This window comes from Orbicella franksi, chromosome 5 (assembly GCF_964199315.1).
Source record: "Orbicella franksi chromosome 5, jaOrbFran1.1, whole genome shotgun sequence".
Classification (NCBI taxonomy): Eukaryota; Metazoa; Cnidaria; class Anthozoa; order Scleractinia; family Merulinidae; genus Orbicella; species Orbicella franksi.
The window spans coordinates 20,432,401-20,453,050 of NC_138149.1; the positions used below are offsets into that span (position 1 = coordinate 20,432,401).

Sequence of the window (20,650 nt, forward strand, 5' to 3'; positions counted from 1 at the left end):
AGTTACGTCAGTAACAGAATAAACTGAGAGACATTCTAAATTACATGAGTACAGACTGAACAATCTTCGGCATCAACTGGCCTCATTTGACGAGAATAGGTACATGTATACGCGATATATAATTTAGCCCCAAAACTCTGATGATCGTAAGTGTTTCATGCGTACCAGTAATTACTTTCATGCTATACATGTACACTGCAAAGTTTACTTCAGCGATTTTTTTATGATATGTTAAATCTGTAAAACAATTTGAAGAGCTTAAAAGATGGTATTGTATGATTGGTACGTTAGATTCCAGTTCCAGATCGAGAGGTCTGACCATGGTCGTTGTTTTGTGTTTTTTTTTGCAAATACTTAATCCACCCAGCGACTGACGAAAAATAAGGGAATACCAGGAATGGGTGTGTCCGTTCCAAGGGTGTAGCGATATTCTAAATAATTTAGCACTGAGTCAGCACAAATGCAGCTGTTGTTAGATCAAAAACGAAGACTGGACGATTCCGTCCTGAAAAAGTGACTTTGAAATTGATTGGTAGCTACTGCTTTGTAACTTTCTTTGGCACAGATTTAGATTTCATAGCTTTTATAAGTTTCTTTCTCTCAAGTTCTTCTTCTTTCCTTATCTTTTCCATCCTTTCTGCGACATCCTGCATTGGAGAACTGTGTAAGTTTGCTGCGTTGTCCAAAATCTGATCTTCGACCATGGTAGTATCAACGGCTGTAAGGAGATTAGACCGTATCAGTTAGAATTTGTTGTGTATACATTCTATTCGACGGAAAACAATCAAAGTAGATTCTAGAGAGGAAGATGATATAATAAACGAGCAACTGTCCCACTGCGTATTTCAGTCGATTTTTTCGTACACAACACCAGTCCACTTCTCCTTGCAAAGGTTATGTAGTTATCTGATCATATTATTACCTTAAATCCTCTTTTTCTGCAGAAACGTTTGAATTGCTTACTAGGTAATTAACACGCGTTATTTGGAATATAATATTTTAATAAGGAACTTATTAGAAAAAAAATGTTTCACTTAAAGAGTTAACGATTGATGTATGTAATGTAATAGGCCATTTCCGAGTTACCTTGTGCCTCTATGAGTTCAGAACGAGTCCTCGTGCAAAACTGAGTTTGATTTGAATGAAAATGAACCTTTAGGGGAAACACATTTTCATATGAATGGTTTCGGATTAGGAATCGTTTTGACACAGAGGCAAAAGACAACTTGTAAATGGCCAATTTATTCTTACGATAAACGCCCGTCCCATGTCCATCTAGAAACATCGGCGCCGCGTTATGATAATTATGTACACCCGTAGCATGGTTCATAAACGCCGGGTACTGTGGAGGTATTATTGGTCGTGGGATAAGGGTTCCTGTGACGGGCTCCTGATACATCCCGTCGTTCGGGTCCGACAGGAAAACAGGGCCAGACACCTGCATATGGGGCCAGTGAGCATGATAACCATGACGAAGATCCCATGGTATTGTACGATGGTATAAACCTTGGTGTGGGTAATAGCCATGGATCCCCGGATGGAAAAGACCGGGAAGAGGATGAAAGATGTGAGGGCCCAGAAACATGGGATATCCATGCTGTAGAGGTCTTGGCAGACCATGAGGTCCAATGAATAATTCGTTTTCAGCATTCGCTGGTGGGAGGTAAGGTCCCTCCAGGATTGAGGTCGCGACTGGTGGAACCGCAACCACTTCTTGTCGTCTGCTGCTGACGTAAGGTTTCAGTGGATACTTGGCACCAAGATTTTTGTTCCCTGACAGATTAATTAATTACAATGAACGAATAAGTTCAAAATTTGATTATGGTTTTAAGATTAGAATAATTGCCATGACCTAAGATTGTTATCTGGTATCACAAAAGCCAATTATTGCACATATTAGATATAAAATCTACACTATCGTAACTTACGTTAATTGAGAACAATCAATTTAGTCCATGCGAATCTTTGGCCCTTGGTCTAAAAACTTCCGCTTTTTGTCAGCTGTATTTTCAGGTCGCCCGCTCCTTCAAGTATTGCTTTAATACTTTTTTGGTTGCATCTGTAGAATTTCTTTATATTTCTCGCCACTTATAACTCTTGTCACATGTTTCTGTAGTTTGTGTTCGTCCAAATGGGATACTCGACATAAATACACCATAGCTGTACGTCCGCGCTGTACACCTCACATAATAACCTCGGTGACCTTGTGATGGTGTGCTACACATCACACGATAAGCACAATTATCTGTAACCTCGTAGAATAGATGACTGAAATTTACCGAAAGTTAAGAAATACTCAAACGTCTTAATCGATCGAGAGAAGTACAATCAGCAAAACGTCAGCCAGTGTACTAGTTTTTGTTACGGCAGTGAAGTTCTATGAACTCTACCCCACCAGAGGGCTGTTGACCTGATCTCCACACTCAGCCATGAGGAAAAGTTAGTAATACGGCGCTAAATCGCAGTTTGAGTTACCGGCGAGTTAAAAATTTCTCTGAAAACACTACAGAAAAACATACCTGTTGCCGGTCTGGAAAACGCTTCATGGTCAAGGAAAACAATAAAGCTGAAAAGCCCACTTACAAAAGCTAAATTCACCATAGCTACCTAAATCAAACAGCAAAATTTAGTATTTCTTTCCATAACAAAAAATTGCATGGTAATCGAAGAGTGAAATAAACACTTAACCCGACTGATCTCTGCAGTTCTTCAAACAGGGAACGAGCTTAGTTTGTGTTTGCCACCGGCGAAATAAGTGTAAACTCTTGTGGTTAATACATTTCCTTTAAAGGGAGTTTACGAAATGGAATTAATCCTAACTTTTGAAAACAAAAGATTGCTGAAACGCATCGTCAGCGGATCTAAATCCTAAATGAGACTCATTTTGATTTCAGTTTGCAGTACTGATTTCCCGACGGATAAATTGTAGGGAGTGGATCTTTTATCCCTAAGGTTGTGGATCTGTAGATCTATAACTGGAATAGTATAACAGGATAATCCAACATAAACAAAACAGACGAATAACAAGAAACCTCACCAGGTGAATATCATGAGGCACTTTCACTTGTGAAATAACTTTGCCGTGGTTTAGAGAGCGTGTAAGCTATAAATAAATCACTGTCGCTAAGTACTCTATGCGAGTGCATAGTATTATTCCTCGGCACCTTTAGAAAAGGAAAGCCAATTTGTTTTGGAAAACAAAACAAAACAAAACAAAACAAAAACAGGCAATGGTGGCGTTCGCAAAAAAATTCTTACTATGTCAGCTTTGTGTTATACTTTTCAAAGATCAGAAGAGACAATTATCGTACCCACAATTCCCATTGGGTTATTCTGGATTGGCGGGGGCGCGATGGTTAGGGCTTAGAATTCAGTGGTCCAGGTTCGAGCCCCGGTGAGGGTCCTTGTGTTGGGTTCATTAGCAAAACACTTCACTCTCGCTCTTCCTCTCTCCACTCCTGGAGTTGTATAAATGTGTACTGGCGAATTTAAAGCGTACCCTGTGATGGACTACCATCACATCTAGGGGAAGTAGAAACACCTCTAGTTTCCACTCCGACATAAACGTGGGTGGCATGTGGCAATTATGGCCTAATGCCAACTTTAACTTTAGCCAGCTGGAAGCGAACGTCATTGGTATGCCCTATTCTGAATTATAAACTCTTAACGCTGGAATTTGCAACAGTTTTCAAGTACAGTTTCAGTTAAAGTTGAATGGAAAAGCAAATGCTATACTTTATTGCAGACATTCAAACTTAGTTTATCGCAAAAATTACCTTATATTTTTGCTGATTTGCATAATTTTCGGTTCTGTATTTTTGCATCGACTCTATAAAATATATCTTCGAGACGTTTCATTGAAACAACAACAGGGAGTCCATATCTCTGTGTTTCAGGTTCTCTAGTGTGGTAGACCGTCAGTATCAGCCTCGAGGGTGTTCTACAGCGATTAATGGAAAGAAGATAAAAGGATCCTTTGAGTCATAGCTGTTGTCTCTGTTCAGGATTCTGTAGGCGGGGCCAGTCAAGTATGACTTTTCATCCTCCCGTGCAGTGGTCTCGTGGGGCACGTCGCGATCATCCGTCATAACTGGAACGGTAATAAGGCCAAGTTTGGCTCCTAGAGCAAAAGAGCAAGAGCAGGAGTAAAAGATCTTGAAAAACACTCTTTCAAGCCGGGGCTGCGAACTTATTTAAAACCCTAGCAGAACAGCCTTCGAGTCACCAGTGAGTGTAAAACAAACAACAGTTCAGTCTCCTGAAAGTTTGGTAAGGCAACTAAGTTATCAATTTCAATTAACTGAAAAAGAATTTCAATCATAAAAGCTGCAATATGGGCGTGCTTAAAGCTGATCGTTATACAAAACAAATGACAAATGGCATCAAATTTAGCGCCTCCCCTTCGACTTTCCGCCTTCTAGTCTGTAAATATGACCGTCCGATTCAATTAGTCCCATGCTAAGAGTGAACCATTTAAACTCGTTTTCGTGTTATTAGGGCTATCATCTTTCGACATTTTTGCTCGTTTTGGAAAAAATAAAATAAAATTCGACTTTTTGCCATAATATACTGTTTTAAAAGCCAATTGAACTTTTAGGATCTTAGGGAAAGTCACGTTAAACCAATTATGACTTGTCTTAAAATTGATCAAATTAAGTCTATCCTCAATCCTAAATTGAAATTCATACGTTTAAAGGGTTCAAGTATTGGATAACTGTAGTGAGTCAACAGGGTGATAAACCATGTATGGTTGGTTCGTTGTCACAATTAACCTGTATCGTTAAACCATAACAATGACAGGTTAAGCTTTTTATAACGAAACACGAACGTTCTTATAACAATAGTTTCTGTTGGGCAGGACCCGTCTTGCTGTTACTTAATGGCTGTGTTAAGGAAACGCTAGTCTCCTTTGAATTGACATAACAGTACAATGCGGGTTGTCACACTACGAGAAGTCGCCAAACAACAGCGATTTTGTTTCCATTTAAGTTTATTATACCTCTCAATAATTTTTTTAAGCGTATAATATGGTATGCTCCCAATGAAATCTTTCTTCTGCTGAAGCATACAGTCAGTATTTGTCACCTTGAGACAAATATACTTCACTTTGGCAAACAAAGTAGATTTGTGTAGTGTTCAATAAGTACCGCTTTTTAGATACGGATGGTTGACTATAAATAAACTTACCTTCTTTTATCCCTTTCCTTGGCGGTCTTCCATTCGCATCTTCAAATGCAAAGACTATTAGGAGTAGCGAAATTTTAAAAATGTTTGCCATCACATTTCCTTGACCTCAATATATTAACGGATTTTTATATTCAACACTATGTTTCACTAAATTGATTAAAAATCACTGATAGGTATAACCACTCAGAGGACTGGAAAGTAGAAAACGACTTCTATTAATAATTAAACCTAGAGGATCGACATTTCATTCTGCAAGGTTAAACCGGCGTCTGCTGTTATTTGGTGACATGGACATACATTTCAAATAAAATTTCGGACATACTTCCAAATGATACTCCAACAACCGACTAGAGGGAGTTTGGGTTGCATTGCGATAATTCAAAACCATTTTGCCTCAGTGGTAGACAACCTTGAGCTACCTTTACCAGTCAAGATGGCTATAGCTTGGTTTTTTTCCCAAGAGTTCATATATCGATCTTGGATTCCGTGACGTTCCTATGAGCCCAGAAAAATGCGTCCTTGAGCACTATAACTAAAAGTAATAATGAGGTGCAAAAATGCACTTGCACTTAAACTTCGCTTTACAAATAGGTCCGCAGCACGTACTTTATTGAACTTTCGTACATGATATTATTTGCGAGTTTTTGTACGAAAATAAAAAATTTCGTCGTGCTACAACAAGAGGGACCAAATTAGCCCTGGAATCAGTCATTCTGGTTAGTTGTTTTGTGCTGGTATCAAATAACCAAATACAGAGCCACGGGAGGGATGTGGGGCTAACCGCATACCGGTACTTAATCAAGCGTTCAGCTCGTCCAATTTCACGTTCAAGCGTTGTTTCCACCTAAGCGAACTGGAAGTCCCTCTTAATCATCGTATGGTTTCTTGTTACAAAATACTAGTTCAGTTATCGATATTTTATGGTCGTTTTTAATAATTATTCCACTCGCGCTTGGTTTTGGCGATCTACCATGTCATATCCAACGGGAGTTCGTTGATATAAATATGTGGGATATTTCTAAAGAATAAAGGAGCCAATTCTTGTAAAGGAATCACTAGGAACCAAAGTCTTACAATATGCAGATTACAAAATTGACAGAAAAACTTCAGAAAAGACTTCCTGACATTTTACTTTCGAACAGTTTCAGGACATGTCCTTGGCAGTCACAGATTTCAGCAGATTTAATCAATCTAAGCAAACCCGAACGCCAAGTCGCTCTTCACCCAGAATAGCATTAATGAATATCGCAGAGTTCATCGGCAAAAGCATCAAGTGCTATTCTTCTCCACGTCGTTTGTTAGAAAACATTCAGTTTTCACCAAAGCCCTGCACAAACAGTATAATTTTAGGTTGATCCTTCGCCAACTGCTCTTTCAACTTTCATTTCAAGTGAAAGAAAACTTTGATTAAAAGGTGAATTTGTTTTGTTTTAATATTTCCTCCATTCGAAGATATTTTTTATATTGCAAAGTCATTATTATATTACAAGATATCTTTCTTTAAAGATATTTAAAGATATTAAAGAAAGCAAGAAAAGTAGGAAGGCACAATATAGTAAGACTGATTAAGGCCCTTAAAGTACTTTATATTACCATTTTTTAAACACAAACACATACACACACGCACAAGCACACAACACACACACCATGACTGCAATCAATTAAATTTAATACTGAGCAAAATAATATTTATGAAGCGCCTTTTTAAAGAGAGGTTTGGATGAAATACTACCAACAGAAATAGGGAGCTCATTCCAATAGTATTTACCACGGTAGGGCAAAACTTCCTTATATTTATTCTAAAGTGAGGAACAAATAATTGTTGGGTAGATGCACTCAGAGATTAATTATGTTGCTCAGATACGAGAGATATTGATACTTTCGATTAAGATTGCTGATTTGCACGGCGTGAAAAACCACTTTGCTGGACAGTGACGAGGATTTTATTGAAGGTTAACTAGATTTGCCATATTTGGAAATTCTGTAAACAGTTTCGCGCATGCTTCGTGCCGTTTGCACGTTTCCCACGCATGAATTGAGAGGTCAATTAAATCGAATGTAATGATCTCCTTTTCGTCTGTTTTTGAGATCTCTTCGTGTATATACTTTTTAATCTCGGTGAATATCGGCAGAATATTTACCGAGCAGCGAAGTGGCTGTCGGTCAATATTCTTCCGCTTTCCACCTCCATTTCAAAGAGTAATTGTTAATTAAAAAAAGCCTCGATCATTAGATAATGCAATTCGAGAGTTTTCGTTGACTTAGCCATCTTAGCCATCGTGGGTTACGAGCCATTATACCATGCTCTACAAATGTGGTACACGTACGAATGACTTTTGGGGGGCATTTTTATTTTCATTTTAGTTTAGTTTTCTATATTTTGGTTTAATAAAACAGTTATTCCATTCGCGCTCGTTGGATATGAAATGATTATAGGCTATCTACCATCATATAATAGGTCAAATTATCCTCATCATCACTCTTAGAATGAAAAACGGCTTCAGCCTTGCCTTGGTAACTAAAAGAATGGAGAGGAAAAAAAAAACGAATTTCCCCAAGAGATCTGCCGGAAAGACAAATATAAGCCGGATTTTCTAAAGAAGTGCAAACTAGAAGTGCAAACTAGAACCCAATCTCCTATCCAATTCTCGTGGACAAATAAGACAAAGAATAATTCCTTTCAATTCCGCGTTAGATGATTAACTGTGCACCTCAGTTTGTGAAAGCCCAAACAAAACTGAACGAAAACTTGCATTTCAGAACACTGTTGCCATGGGCGCAAAAAAATTGTGGACAATTGCAAGCTATTGCAAAATCAAAATATTCGCCTGGAACTGGGTGCTACTGAACACTTCTAAATGCCAGAGTGAACCCCTTCACACGATCAGTGAACAACCCACGCCCTGTATGTTCGAGATATTTACATTTTTCAAATGGATGCTGTAAACTATTAAACCATAGTGAAAAATGTCAAATTGACAAATTTGTCAGCAAGAAGGATAAACATGAGCCATATGAACGAGAGACTTCTCATGCATGTTTTCCAGGAGAAGATAAGCCTCAAATTTACAAGTGAATACCCGCGCATATCAATTGAGTCATAGCGGTATTAGGCACTACGTTAACATTATAACTGTACAACAGAGCAACTAGCGATGTTATCTTTCGTCATTTTCAGCGTCACTTTGCTCCTCATCGACATCATCTTTGTCAACGTCTTCATAGCCACGGTCCAGATGAGGTGGCGGAGGTTCATCTCGATCACGATCATAGTCACTGTCATCGTCGGCATCTTCGTCATCGTCATCTTCGTCCTCATTGCCCAGCGGATATCTAACTCTTGGAGTCACTGGCCGAAAGAAGGGTAGCCCTGTCCTAAGCCTTGAGAGGGGTCTTGCAAAAGGTAAATATGGATTTACACGGGGAAGGAAAGACGGTTGGTGAAACATAGGTTGTACTCTAAATCCAAATGGAGTTGGCCCGTCTGACTGGGTAGTCATGGGAGTTTGAAGAGCTCCCATGAAATTCGACATTTGAAAGTTTCGAAGACTTTGCATTGGAGCTGCATCTTGCTGGTCTTCCTGTAGTTTAGCTTTCATCTGGAGTTGAGCGATGTGATTCTCCATCTGGTCTTCAATTAGTTTTCTCTGCTCTGCTAGGTTCATTTCTTGCATTTGCAGACCATTTCCTGGCAAGAGGCCATTTTGAGCATATTCGGACGTTGGCGACATTGAAGGGAAGGAATTCTGTTTCATCATATCTCGCGTATTCACCATGCCGTTCAATCCATTAAAGCCCACACCGTTTAAACTAGTAGGCATTGTCAACCTGTGGCGAGAAGCCAAATCCGGTCCGATTTCCTCGCTTTTCATTCGTGCAATGAAGTTAAGGAGATCCAAATAGTTCGCACGCTTTGCAGAAAGTTCCTCGTCATCGTTTAAAGGTGTATGAGTTGTATCCTTGTAACTTTCTTGAATTTCTGTCTTGGCAGTTTTGCTAGAATGTCTTTTTTCGGACACTTGACTTGGAAAATTTTGTCTATGATCTTTTTTGTTAGCAATGTGTGCAGACTTAGCCTTTTTTACGACCTTATCCAAAAGCTTGAGAATTGCAGCGCGAAGTTCAATTATCGTTTTGTTTTTGGACGCATCAGATCTGTCCTCTATGTTATATATGTTGACTTTGGCGTCCTCCTCTTCTCCTTTTGATCCCGACAGCTGAAAATGCCCATCGTTTATTTTTCGTTTGATGGCCTGAGCATCTTTTGAATGATCTCGATACAATGCTTTTAAAAGTTGTCGAAATCGGTTACCAACTATGATCTTCTTGGCAAAGTGGACATTCTTAGGATTTCTTACCAACACATCCTTCCTCGTGCCGATTGCTGTGGCAGTCCCACAGCAACCGAAGTCTTCGGAATAGTTATATGATCTTTTCTCTTTCAAGGGTGTGTTGTGTCCGTGTTTCCTGCAAAGATTAACAATTAGATACTTTGATAATAATAACGAAAAGGACCTTTCCGGGGGAAAACAAAGCTGTTATGCAGTAAATTGTAGACGCCTGTGATTGAAGAGTGTCCCAGAATTGAAACTACTTTAACGACGTAGAACTAGTTTTTAAGGTTGCTCCTGATTTTCAGTGCTAAGTTGTCCAGTCATCGTTAATTAGAGAGACTTCATTTAGTCAACCATTACTTCTTTTTACTCTCGGTGTTATACTTCTCTATATAGACTCATAGATATTTAGCATTTTTACAAAACCTCCGTCGTTATAGTTGGTAGATTATAGTTAAAGGATATTTTATGAACGTAAAAGATGACGATCGCCAGTTTTCTTCTTCATGTTCTTCTCCTTTGTTAGTGGTTGAGGTTTATGATACTGTCTATAGATTAACATATCTATACATGGTATATTTAGAGTCCAGCAAAAAACGGGACAAGGTGAGGAAACTTCTTTTACCGCCGTGCTTTAAAAGGTTGTAATGTTATGCAAATCAGGTTTTTTTTCTCAAAAATGTTACAACAACAACAACAACAACAACAACAACAAATACAAATCAGCGCTAACACCCCCTGAAGAGGACTTCCTCTTAAATTCTCAGACCCTAAGTTAACCATTAATAGTAATTATATACACAAAACAAAACTTACACATGACATGCACTCTACCTAAATGTATCGACTAAGCGGAACGTGCATACCTGTGAAGCATTTGTTCCGTGTGTGTTTTAAACAGTTTTGATCGCGTTATTGCACTTCGTTTCTCCTCGCCTTTAACTTTGTGAATCGGTTTGTTATTTTTCCATGGACTTAGTACTTCTACAGGCCGCCTTCTCTGGATTCTTTTGCATTCTAAAAATGGGGTTAATTAGAGTTTCATTAATGTCTGTCATATCATCTACTGAATAGTTCTATAACGCAAAATGCTACGCCTGTTCCAAAACAATAAGACTTGAGTAAGGTGAACTTTTTTAAATTTATTTTTTATTACTGACACCTTTATACGACTGTGAATTGATAAATTCTAAGATTGCATGAATTTTCTTAGCATCTCCATACCATTTCTACTTCCATGGAAAAAAACATTTTTAAACACAAACGAGGAGGCCTGGCAAGCCTACAAAGAATCACCGCCTATGAATTCTAGCATTGTAGCATTCTAGCATGTTAAATTGTCTTGAGATGGAATTTCGTATAGTTTGTTTTGAGAAACGCTTTAACAAGTAAAAAGAAAAATAGACATTAAAAATGAAAAAGCGCTTCTCTATATAACGCCAACCATTTGTCAAGAGAAAAAAACGTCTCAGTGGAAATGCTATAATTAAATTCTAAACTTTGGAAAATATATTTTCAACTTTCTGCTTGGTCCACTGAATCTCTGTTTTAATGATGATAATAATAATGATAATGACAATGACAATGACAATGACAATGGCAATGAAAATAATGACGATAAAATCAAAATGAATTTCAACATTAACGTAGAAATGTTTTAATTTGTAATTCTCATTAAAGATATCCTTAAAAATATGCCTTGCTTAGAATTACAAGCCATTATACCAGTGTTTGATCATGTATGAAAAACGAGTGCTGCATGTGTCGTTTAAAGTTACACTTTTCGCCGGTAAAGAAAAGCTCTCTCAGAGAAAAAGGCTGGAAAGCAGCACATTGGTAAGGGTAAGCTTTCCGTTGCGGCGAAAATACAAGAAGTTATAGGAAATGTCATCCTAGAAACTACAAAATGTCATAATTAACTCAACTACCTAGAGTGTGATGCCGCGTAAACAAATAAACTCTAGCTTTATCTGACTTGAGCAAGGCGCATAATTTTCTGGAACGCCACTTCTTCCCGCAAACCTTTTCTCGTTTGGTACATTTTTACAAGATGTTGACGGCTTTGGAGGTGATCATGCAAAAAATATTTTAGAATAAAACTCTGTCTCGCTCGCTTTCCTGACATAACTCATCGATTACAGTGAAATATCCACATCACGCAGTCCATTGAAGACTATTTCAAATAAAACGATTATGCCATTAGCCTTTGTTGGATACGAGCTCGTTTCTTATTAAACACCTGTTATCCAACGTGGGCTCACGGAATAATTGTTAATTATCTTATATCGTCGAGTACTCAGATGCAAGGAGAATAAGGGACTGTAAGCATGGAGCAAAAACGCGTCAAAGCAAAACTTTCATTGGCATGAATTCAAATATTTTTTTGGCCGTGTTCTGATTTCTGATATAGTTCCAACAGAATTAAATTTAGTAACCAATTTTTCAAGGAAAACGAAAAGTTCATATCAAACGGATAAGTCCCTATTTCATGAATGTCAAGCATAAATAAAAAGGAAAATTATAAAAGGTGACATAATCTTACATTGTGGTGGACACAATGTTTAAGAAATCAGGTCCTGATACCATGGCCAAATATAAATAAAAATAAATCAAGCAATGTAGCCAATGTTAATGATGTTGTTCTGCAACGATCCTAAGGGCACAGAATAGGCTAGAACATTTAATTCGACTGAGTGTTTGTGCGCCAATCCGGCTAGTAACGAAGGAGAGATAATATAATACAAAAGATCCAAAAAATAAAATGTTAACTAGGCCTCTTCGTTACGAAATGTCTTGGGGCATTTTATCAGCCCGAGTTGCCTACCTGACTCTTGCTGTACCATAAAACACAGCATAATCCAACTAAGAACGGCTACCTTCATGCTGTGAAAACTGGTTTCCGTTCTCGTAAAATTTACTTCACATTTTAATAGTCGTTGTTTAGTCTATGATAGGTTCGGAGTCATTTGCAACTTTTTTAATTCCAAGTCAGTTGCAACTCATTTATTATTGAGAGCAAGGCAGTTGAGAAACTTTGACGAAGACAGGTTAACTGCTGTCTTTCGACAATGGAAAGCCCGTCCATCAAAGCTAAGGCGGAGAATACCTGTCAGATCTTCTGTTGCGACCTGCTGTTTCAAGACCTGCTTCGTAGAAAATCGTCGGCAGAGCCGTTGGATGCAAAATTACAGATGAACATCCCACTGTCCTCGGTCATTCCTTTTTTAACTTGTGAATTGCGATAGCAAGTTACAAGTTATTGGTGGCGTGCAGATTATGCAAATAATATGCAAATGAGTACTCGGTCACTCATCCGTTAAGCTCTTGTGTAATTTCTGCTGACCAGTGAACAAAACCTTAGAAATCAGTGCATGAGTAAATAGCGCGGGCGCACGGATCATTTTAGATATCACGTACAGTAAGTACGCGTGTTACACTAAAACTGGAAACTTTTTTTGTTTACTCTTCGGTCAGAGTTCATTGACAGTAAATTAGAAATAACAAACAGAACAAAGCTTGAGCTCAATATAAGCCAAACACTGTGTTGAATAGTGAGAAAGAGGTGAAATTGATGGAAATTGATATTGAATAGTTTCGAGGCGAAGTTAAAGATCAGCAGAAGGCAATCCGTAAGTGTCCGCTAATATGGACGGTATAATCGAGTGGTATGGGTTGAGCCAGCTGAACCAAAGCAAATTTCTCTTTGGACGAGCGAGAAGATTTTCATAAACGCAAATCGAATGCGAACTTGAAAATTTTGCCTACAGTCCAAAATTTGAGCTTATTCTTTTGTTTACGTGTTGGATTCATTCTGAGTTTATTGGGTTTATGCTGAGTAGGTGTCATATCACAAAGTCACACAACAGTCATGCAAACGCGTCCAAGCATAAACAAGTCTGTAACTATAGTTTTGGGCGGGCGAGAAGATTTTCAAGAACCCAAATCGATGGTGAACTCTAAGATTTTGCCTTCAGGCTAATCTTTCGAGTTTATTTGTTTGCCTGCGTTTTGGGTCCATGCTCAGTAGGTGTCACGTCACACAAAAGTCATGTTAATTGTTCTCTGGTTAGAAGTAACGCGTCGGAGAAAAAGTAATAATGCTGCTATAGTTTTGACAAAAATTTTGAGCATGTTTTTTGTTTCCGTATTGCGTTCATATCAAAACACTCAGAGGCTTGTATTAGTTGGTGTCATAAAGGCACACAACTGTCACACAAGTTTAGCTCGAAGAAGTTTAGTGTAGTTCTCGAAAATGCGTCAGAGAATGAACGAGTTTGCAAGTATAGTTTGGAGAATTAGTGTGGCTCATAAATTTTGTGTTGTAAAATTGTTTTCAATAATTTGAAGGTGCTTAAGGTGGCCGAACACAGTTTCGCGCGCGCTTTTGATGATGCAATTCAGCGCGCGCACAAGGATTGCAAAAAACAAACGTGCCGTCAATAGAGCGATCATTTTGCTTACTCAACACCCGCAGTATCTGTGCTATTTTTCTCTATAATTGAACACAGCGTATTGATTGCTGTTGTCTTTTATTACAAAGATATGTTAGAAAAGGTAACGATGCAAAGAACCCAGCAATTCTCAGCTTTTTCTTTGTTACCGAAAGAACCCAGTCAAATGGAGTGCATGCGTAGTAAGTCAAAAAATTTCTCGGGAACTACTCATTAGAATTTCACGAAATTTGGCAGGAAAATACTTTAGGAAATAAGTAACTGGAGTATTGAAAATAATTGAACTTTGACAAGGGAAATTCTAGATATTCCAGTGAACCTTCAACAAGGGATAATTAAAGATCTCTCTGTTCTGAATTATTAGCAAAATGGTGTTAACTTGTCAGAATCGTTACAAGCTTGTTGCATGCAAATTATAAAGAAAATCTAATGACTAGATTTTCTGCAAATAAAAAAAACGATTTTAAAGGCCTGTCTATATTTATTCATGTTGCCATGGCAACGGGCATTAACGTCAGCTTAACCATCAAAAAACCAAAGTTTGTGTTGTTAACTAGCTTGCTGCCATTTTTGATGACCGAGGGATCAAGGGTTTTAGAGAAACAGGTGAATGAAACACAGGTATCAAAAACTGTGTTCAGCCACCTTAATGCAACTGTGACTTAGATGTTGGGAATCGCAAGAATACTACAAAAAGGAGTCAATACAAGTCGCGAAAAGGTTGGCATATATCAGTCAACATTGTCAGTTCGTTTTACGTGCTGAAAACAGATCTGAGACGTATGTTTAAAGTTGTTTAGTTAAGCACTACAAACAGACAATATCCGTACTGTCAGAGAAATAAATGAATATGGTTCTCCAGCGGCATAGCAAAAGAATAATGACATCACTATTTGTGTTATGATGGCAAAATTTTCATGAGTTAAATAATCTCTATCTAGCCAAACAAGTTTGAAAATGTCAGATCTCTCCACTTACTCACTGAAGATGTACGAAGTGATTACAACATTCAAAAAACTGATGTTAATATTTTTGTGGAAACAAGGCTTTGTATGTCAGATAAAGAAGATACATATATCCAAAGTGGATTTAGTCTTTACAGAAATGACTTTCAAAACTCTAATATCAGAACTTGGGATGGCACTGCCGTATACATTAAAAATGATTTAAACTGTACTAAAATTCGATACAGGTTCAATATTAATAATGTAGAAATTACTATAAAAGTTCTAGGTATTCCAATTCCAAGTATCCATGTGCTAGGTATCCACAGTTCGAAAACTAATGTTTCAGTTTCACAGTTGATCAAAGCCCTGACTCATCTTCATAACTAAGTAGTAACAGATACTACAATACCCACATTACTAATTGGAGATTTCAATATTAATATAATGCAAGACAAAACAGGCCAACGGAGGATACACACAATTAATTAACCATTATACCACTGACTACCGTACACAAGTAAATCAGATTTATACCAATGTACCACAACTTGTGCAATTTTGAGGTAACCTAGAGTCATACTACAGTGATCATAAGTCTATATTTATTTCCCTAAAAATTCTGTAATTCATTTTCAAACTAACCTATACATATACGCTAAGACTAATATCCAGTACAAAAGGGAACTTCATCTTCGTCACCGCCTATCAAGGCTAATCAAAATAATTAATAGCTCGTTTCAGGCAAAACATTTACTATTACTAAAAAAAAGGAAATTGCAAATAAAAGTTCCTTAAATTCACATTACACAGATAGTCCCATAACTAATTTGGGCCAGACGTGGCCTCCTAGACATACGCTCTTTTGGCTTGTCACACAAAGAGTGCTAGGAGGCTGACCAGAGGTAGATAATTATCAAATGAACGTTACACATTTATTTACAACAAATGCATCAGTAGATGCTCACAACTGAATGCTCTTTATACCCTCTCTAAAAAAAATAAAGCTCAGATCAAAGCTGTTGACATTATAGTTGGGGAGATTTCTAATGATTTCAAAAAACAAATTAAGAAAACTTCCTAGGTGATCCATCAAGCCTAAACACATAATATATAGAATTAGGCCAGCCTAAAAGCATAGCTCCTGGGCCGAGTTGTCCAGAGCCCGATTGAGCTAACCCGGGAAAAGGTAGAATTTTGATTTGAGTTTGGTAACTTTGCGGCGAGGTTTTCTTTATATTGTTTGGCCTTCTGTTTTGAATTTTCATAATCACCATATACACAAAACAAAGCAGCAAAAAACAATTGTATAGAAGAAAAAGTTATAATTTGGGTAACTTTTACTCCTGCTCTGTTTTCAACAAGTTAACCTGACGTGAGCCCGCGATCCAATCGAAAACCAGCACTTGGTCAGAGGACAACTTCAAAAAAATACGTGACCTCGGTGACTTGTAAACTTGAGCCCACGATATGGTCACCATATACACAAAACAAAGCAGCAAAAAACAATTGTATAGAAGAAAAAGTTATAATTTGGGTAACTTTTACTCCTGCCCTGTTTTCAACAAGTTAACCTGACGTGAGCCCGCGATCCAATCGAAAACCAGCACTTGGTCAGAGGACAACTTCAAAAAAATACGTGACCTCGGTGACTTGTAAACTTGAGCCCACGATATGGTCACCATATACACAAAACAAAGCAGCAAAAAACAATTGTATAGAAGAAAAAGTTATAATTTGGGTAACTTTTACTCCTGCCCTGTTTTCAACAAGTTAACCTGACGTGAGCCCGCGATCCAATCGAAAACCAGCACTTGGTCAGAGGACAACTTCAAAAAAATACGTGACCTCGGTGACTTGTAAACTTGAGCCCACGATATGGTCACGTGATACTGGTCAGTGGATACCTTGTTTTGACAGGTGTCAATTGATCGTAACATGGATGTCTAATATCAAAGAAGTGCATGGTAAACCAAGGCTGCATGTCTCTGTCAACCTATTATTTGGAGTATGGCCGCCATGTTGCTCAACTTCGTCGTCGTCGCCGTCGTGCGTACGCGCCCTCGAGCAATACCGCTAGCCATGATAACCATGAGAAAATCAACTCATGGGTTTCCTTTTCTTTCCTATATGAGTATGGGGCTCCGCTTGGCGACCCTTCGGGCCGCCGGAGCTCCGTTATTACACACATAATCCTATAACTTATTTTATTTAACTCTTCATAAGTTTGTTCACAGAGCACTTTGATTTTTCATCGGGCGCCGTCGCTTCTTCTGACAATCTATACCTGAAAGTCCGAAAAAGAAAGCCTTACTAAAGAAATTAACCACTCTGGACCGGGTTGATCAAAGCCCGATTAAGCTAACCCAGGATTAGCGAGAATTTTGATTTGAGTTTTGTAACTCTTCGGTGAGTTTTCTTGTTTGTATTGTTTGTCCTTTAGTGTTGAATTTGAATAATGTCAAACTACACAAAACATAAGCAGTGAAAAGCAATCATATCCAAGAAAAATTAATCCTGGGTTAGAGTCAACCGGCTTTCGAACAACCCGGCCCTGATTTACAAAAGTAAACATTTTACAAGCTGCGCCGGGTGAAGAGGTACTACTTCTGGCAAGCCAAGGTATATCAAGGTATACCCATTCAAGGTATATCATAAAGCCCTGCTTGCCAAAATGATATCATTTAAACTAGTTCTTTTCTTGAAAGTGCTGTTTTTAAAAACATAATTGTTTCTGAAAATGTTGAGTCGATTTGAATCGTAGGAAGTTTTCATTTGGTGTGTACTAAACGTTGCGAAAATTTTTCAAAGTTCTCTTGCTAGTTAAAGGAATTAAATTAGGTGTTAAGTCCTTACAAACAGAAAGAAATTTTAAACAGCAAATGCATCGGTGGAAATCTAGAATACACTATTTCCTGCGATTACATCGGCAAAGGAGACGCTTTACGAAGACAATACATTACCTACCATATTGCGCTTATCGAGATTCGGACGTAAACAATCCTACACATCAATAGTATTTTCCGATAATATTTAAATTTCCGGGAAATTTTTTATAAACGAAGTTTAAGTTGTTTCGAAATAAGGGATAACATTCTAAATAACTTGGAGTTTTTGTCAAAATTTGACAAAAATAATCAATGGAAAATTTGCTTCTCTCCCGACTTCTAAGACCCCAAGTTAAAACTGGAAACGTTTTAAGTAATTGTACCATAGAAAGAACGACTGCACTGAGATTTAATCAAAATAGCCCATTATTAAAGAACAGATTAAACAATCAGCCAGAGAAAGTTTTGATGAAATGTTGCCAAAAAAATCTTGTACTTCCAACAGCTCAGTAAACATGTAATCGTGCCTACCCGAGGGTAAAGAAACAGCTCTCTTGCATGTCAAAAGTTTGCAAAGCTATTCCCGGCGTAACTAAACTCATCATCAGTTAATTTACTGTCAAAGATTTCTAACAAGATTTTCATGTACTTTAGAGCGAGATCTTTTCAAAATGGATTCATGGGACTTCCAAAAAAAAAAAATAAATAAAAGCAAAAATCTCGATTTTATGCCGAATAAAACGATGTCCATCGTGCTTCGATATTCTACGAAAGTAACCTGTTTTGGTGTTGTGTAATAACATGGCGGCTTTCGAAAGAGTTGCTCTGGAATTCATGATGGTTATCATTGCCCGTGATTGACAAGAAAGCAGCCATTGTTAAGTCGTTGAAATAACAGCACTATACTTAAATTAAATATTTAATGCAATTTAAGGGGAAAGGGCGTAAGAACTTAGCTCCTGTAATGGTTAAAATCGGAAGAATTAAGGATGGTTCCAACAGTCTCTGAATTCAATTCACTTCGGCTGTATTTAATGAGATTTCCGCCTTCTGTGTTTGTTGATAAACAGGTGTAGATCTAAAATAAAAACAAACCGGACTCTGTCATTCTCGATTAGCAGTGACAACTGTCAATTGTGACTGTTTTACATTGCACATACCTTTCATTCCAAGGAACTTATTTTAAAAGAGCAAGGTATAATCGGCTATGACTGTTTTCTCAATGAATATAGAATTGATGACAACCGTTTCTAGTCCTGGATCAATTGTACAGATGCTGACTGTATGTAAATCTAACATGAACTAGGAAATTTTTCCTCAGGGCATACATGTAAGTGAAACTGTGATAATCATCATCTCCAAGACAAAAAGGGAGCCAATATCCAAATTCCCTGGATTTTTTTCGAGACGAAACCTTTCCTTGAGTTTGACTCTTCTACAAGATCTTTACAGCTCGTCAGTTACAGCCTGTGGAGGGAGTTTTGAAGATTTCCACATAGTTTGTATTGCAAGTTAACTTTTAACAAGTACAAAGTCTTCTGTTCAAGAACTGGCCAACACTGCTGAGCTTAACGTTTGGTTTTTGCGGCTTAGGCAGCTATGAGTATTACTACCCCTCATTCTCCACGCTTATGCATGATATTTCGGTTTTGATGTATAAGCCCTTGCCGCATACTACAGCAAGGGAATATAACTTCTTGATAATAAACGAAATGATAATACGGTAAAAATCTCGGGGTGTTCCAATAGACTTTCAAAAAGCTCACTGCTCACTCACAAAGGGGTTTGGTCCTGAATGTTATATAATGATCCTAAATGTTATATAATTACAAAACAGTCGTCACAATAGTGTCCCCAATTAGTTTTTTCTGGAACTGAATACGTTGACACACTTGAATAAAGTCTTTCATTCATTAATTTATTCAACAGAATTTAATATCAGGACATTGCATTGAGACAGATACCAGACTATACCATCCCGGCACTTTTCTTTTTATTGCCAATAAAAAGATTAGATTAGAAGACAAGTAGAAATAAATGGCTTGAATATTTCCATTTGTTTCTTCAATGATTTTGCTTTCAAGATCTGTTTCGACTTACTTTGTTTGCACATAACACGTGTTTTTACCCAGCGATTTAATGTCGGTTTGGAAGATTTATTCCACTAGGTAAATCACTTTATGGACGATGGATTTAAACTCCTTTCAGACTACTCTGAGAAAGAATTTGTATGTATATGCTATACGAAGTCTATAGAAGCTCTTAGAAATCATCTTTATGTAACTAGATTCAGTTCCTGTGTCGCTGAGACGATCACTGGGTTCTTTGGTCCTTTTGATTAAATAACATATTTAGTGATGTTAGTAAAATGAAGTAACCAGTGAGCTTCCTCTTATTGTCAAATGTGCCGTACACATTAAAGACTACTTCTTAACAAAGATTCAAATTGGTGTCTCCCGAAAGCTGTACAAGTTCTATACACTCATTGTTTATCATACTGCATTTTTAAACTACGTTTACAATCATTTTACAAGCTCAAAGTTTCAAACAAGAACCATCCCTTTATCATTTGATATATACAGTACGGTCGGTAGGCAGACATACAAGATAAATTATCTTCAATTTATATCCGTGAGTGTTACATGTACATCGAAGTGTGTAGAAACAAATAACACCAGAAAGACACTGAGGATATCAGAACGAATTGACTGTTAAATGCGTTTTTAAGGGTAATACTCGGACATATATATGGAACTTAATTCTCGAATACATGATTAAATGTAACTGCGTCAGCTATCAGACATAAGTCAATGTTTAAGCTTGAGCGTGAGAATAAACAACTTCAGCATTTCTGCTGTGATGTACATGGAATTCCTGATCTAACAAGAATACAACACAATTGAATG

General features: G+C 37.6%; 2 protein-coding genes across 2 annotated transcripts; both read right to left on the reverse strand.

The window, feature by feature from the left end:
- Positions 1–536: 536 nt before the first annotated feature.
- LOC145488474 (uncharacterized) lies at positions 537–1,763 on the reverse strand. The gene is made up of 2 exons (XM_081467351.1): positions 1,252–1,763; positions 537–718 (listed from the first exon to the last, which is right to left on the reverse strand). Exons 1-2 carry the CDS (start codon positions 1,583–1,585, stop codon positions 537–539), a joined length of 516 nt encoding a protein of 171 aa, XP_081323477.1. The 5' UTR covers positions 1,586–1,763.
- A 6,237-nt stretch (positions 1,764–8,000) lies between these two features.
- On the reverse strand, positions 8,001–12,612 carry LOC145487175 (uncharacterized). The gene is made up of 3 exons (XM_081465902.1): positions 12,346–12,612; positions 10,388–10,538; positions 8,001–9,654 (listed from the first exon to the last, which is right to left on the reverse strand). The coding sequence occupies exons 1-3, from the start codon at positions 12,401–12,403 to the stop codon at positions 8,346–8,348; spliced, it is 1,518 nt and encodes a 505-aa protein (XP_081322028.1). The 5' UTR covers positions 12,404–12,612; the 3' UTR covers positions 8,001–8,345.
- Between the last annotated feature and the right edge of the window lie 8,038 nt (positions 12,613–20,650).

Excerpts from the sequence above, each read along its gene's own strand:
- LOC145488474 (XM_081467351.1), bottom strand. The coding sequence starts at position 1,585 with ATGTTTCTGGGCCCTCACATCTTTCATCCTCTTCCCGGTCTTTTCCAT. Across the intron at positions 719-1,251 it reads ACATGGGACGGGCGTTTATC|CCGTTGATACTACCATGGTC; the intron begins GTAAGAATAAAT and ends ATCTCCTTACAG.
- LOC145487175 (XM_081465902.1), bottom strand. The coding sequence starts at position 12,403 with ATGAAGGTAGCCGTTCTTAGTTGGATTATGCTGTGTTTTATGGTACAG. Across the intron at positions 10,539-12,345 it reads TATGGTACAGCAAGAGTCAG|AATGCAAAAGAATCCAGAGA; the intron begins GTAGGCAACTCG and ends CCCCATTTTTAG. Across the intron at positions 9,655-10,387 it reads ACGGAACAAATGCTTCACAG|GAAACACGGACACAACACAC; the intron begins GTATGCACGTTC and ends TAATCTTTGCAG.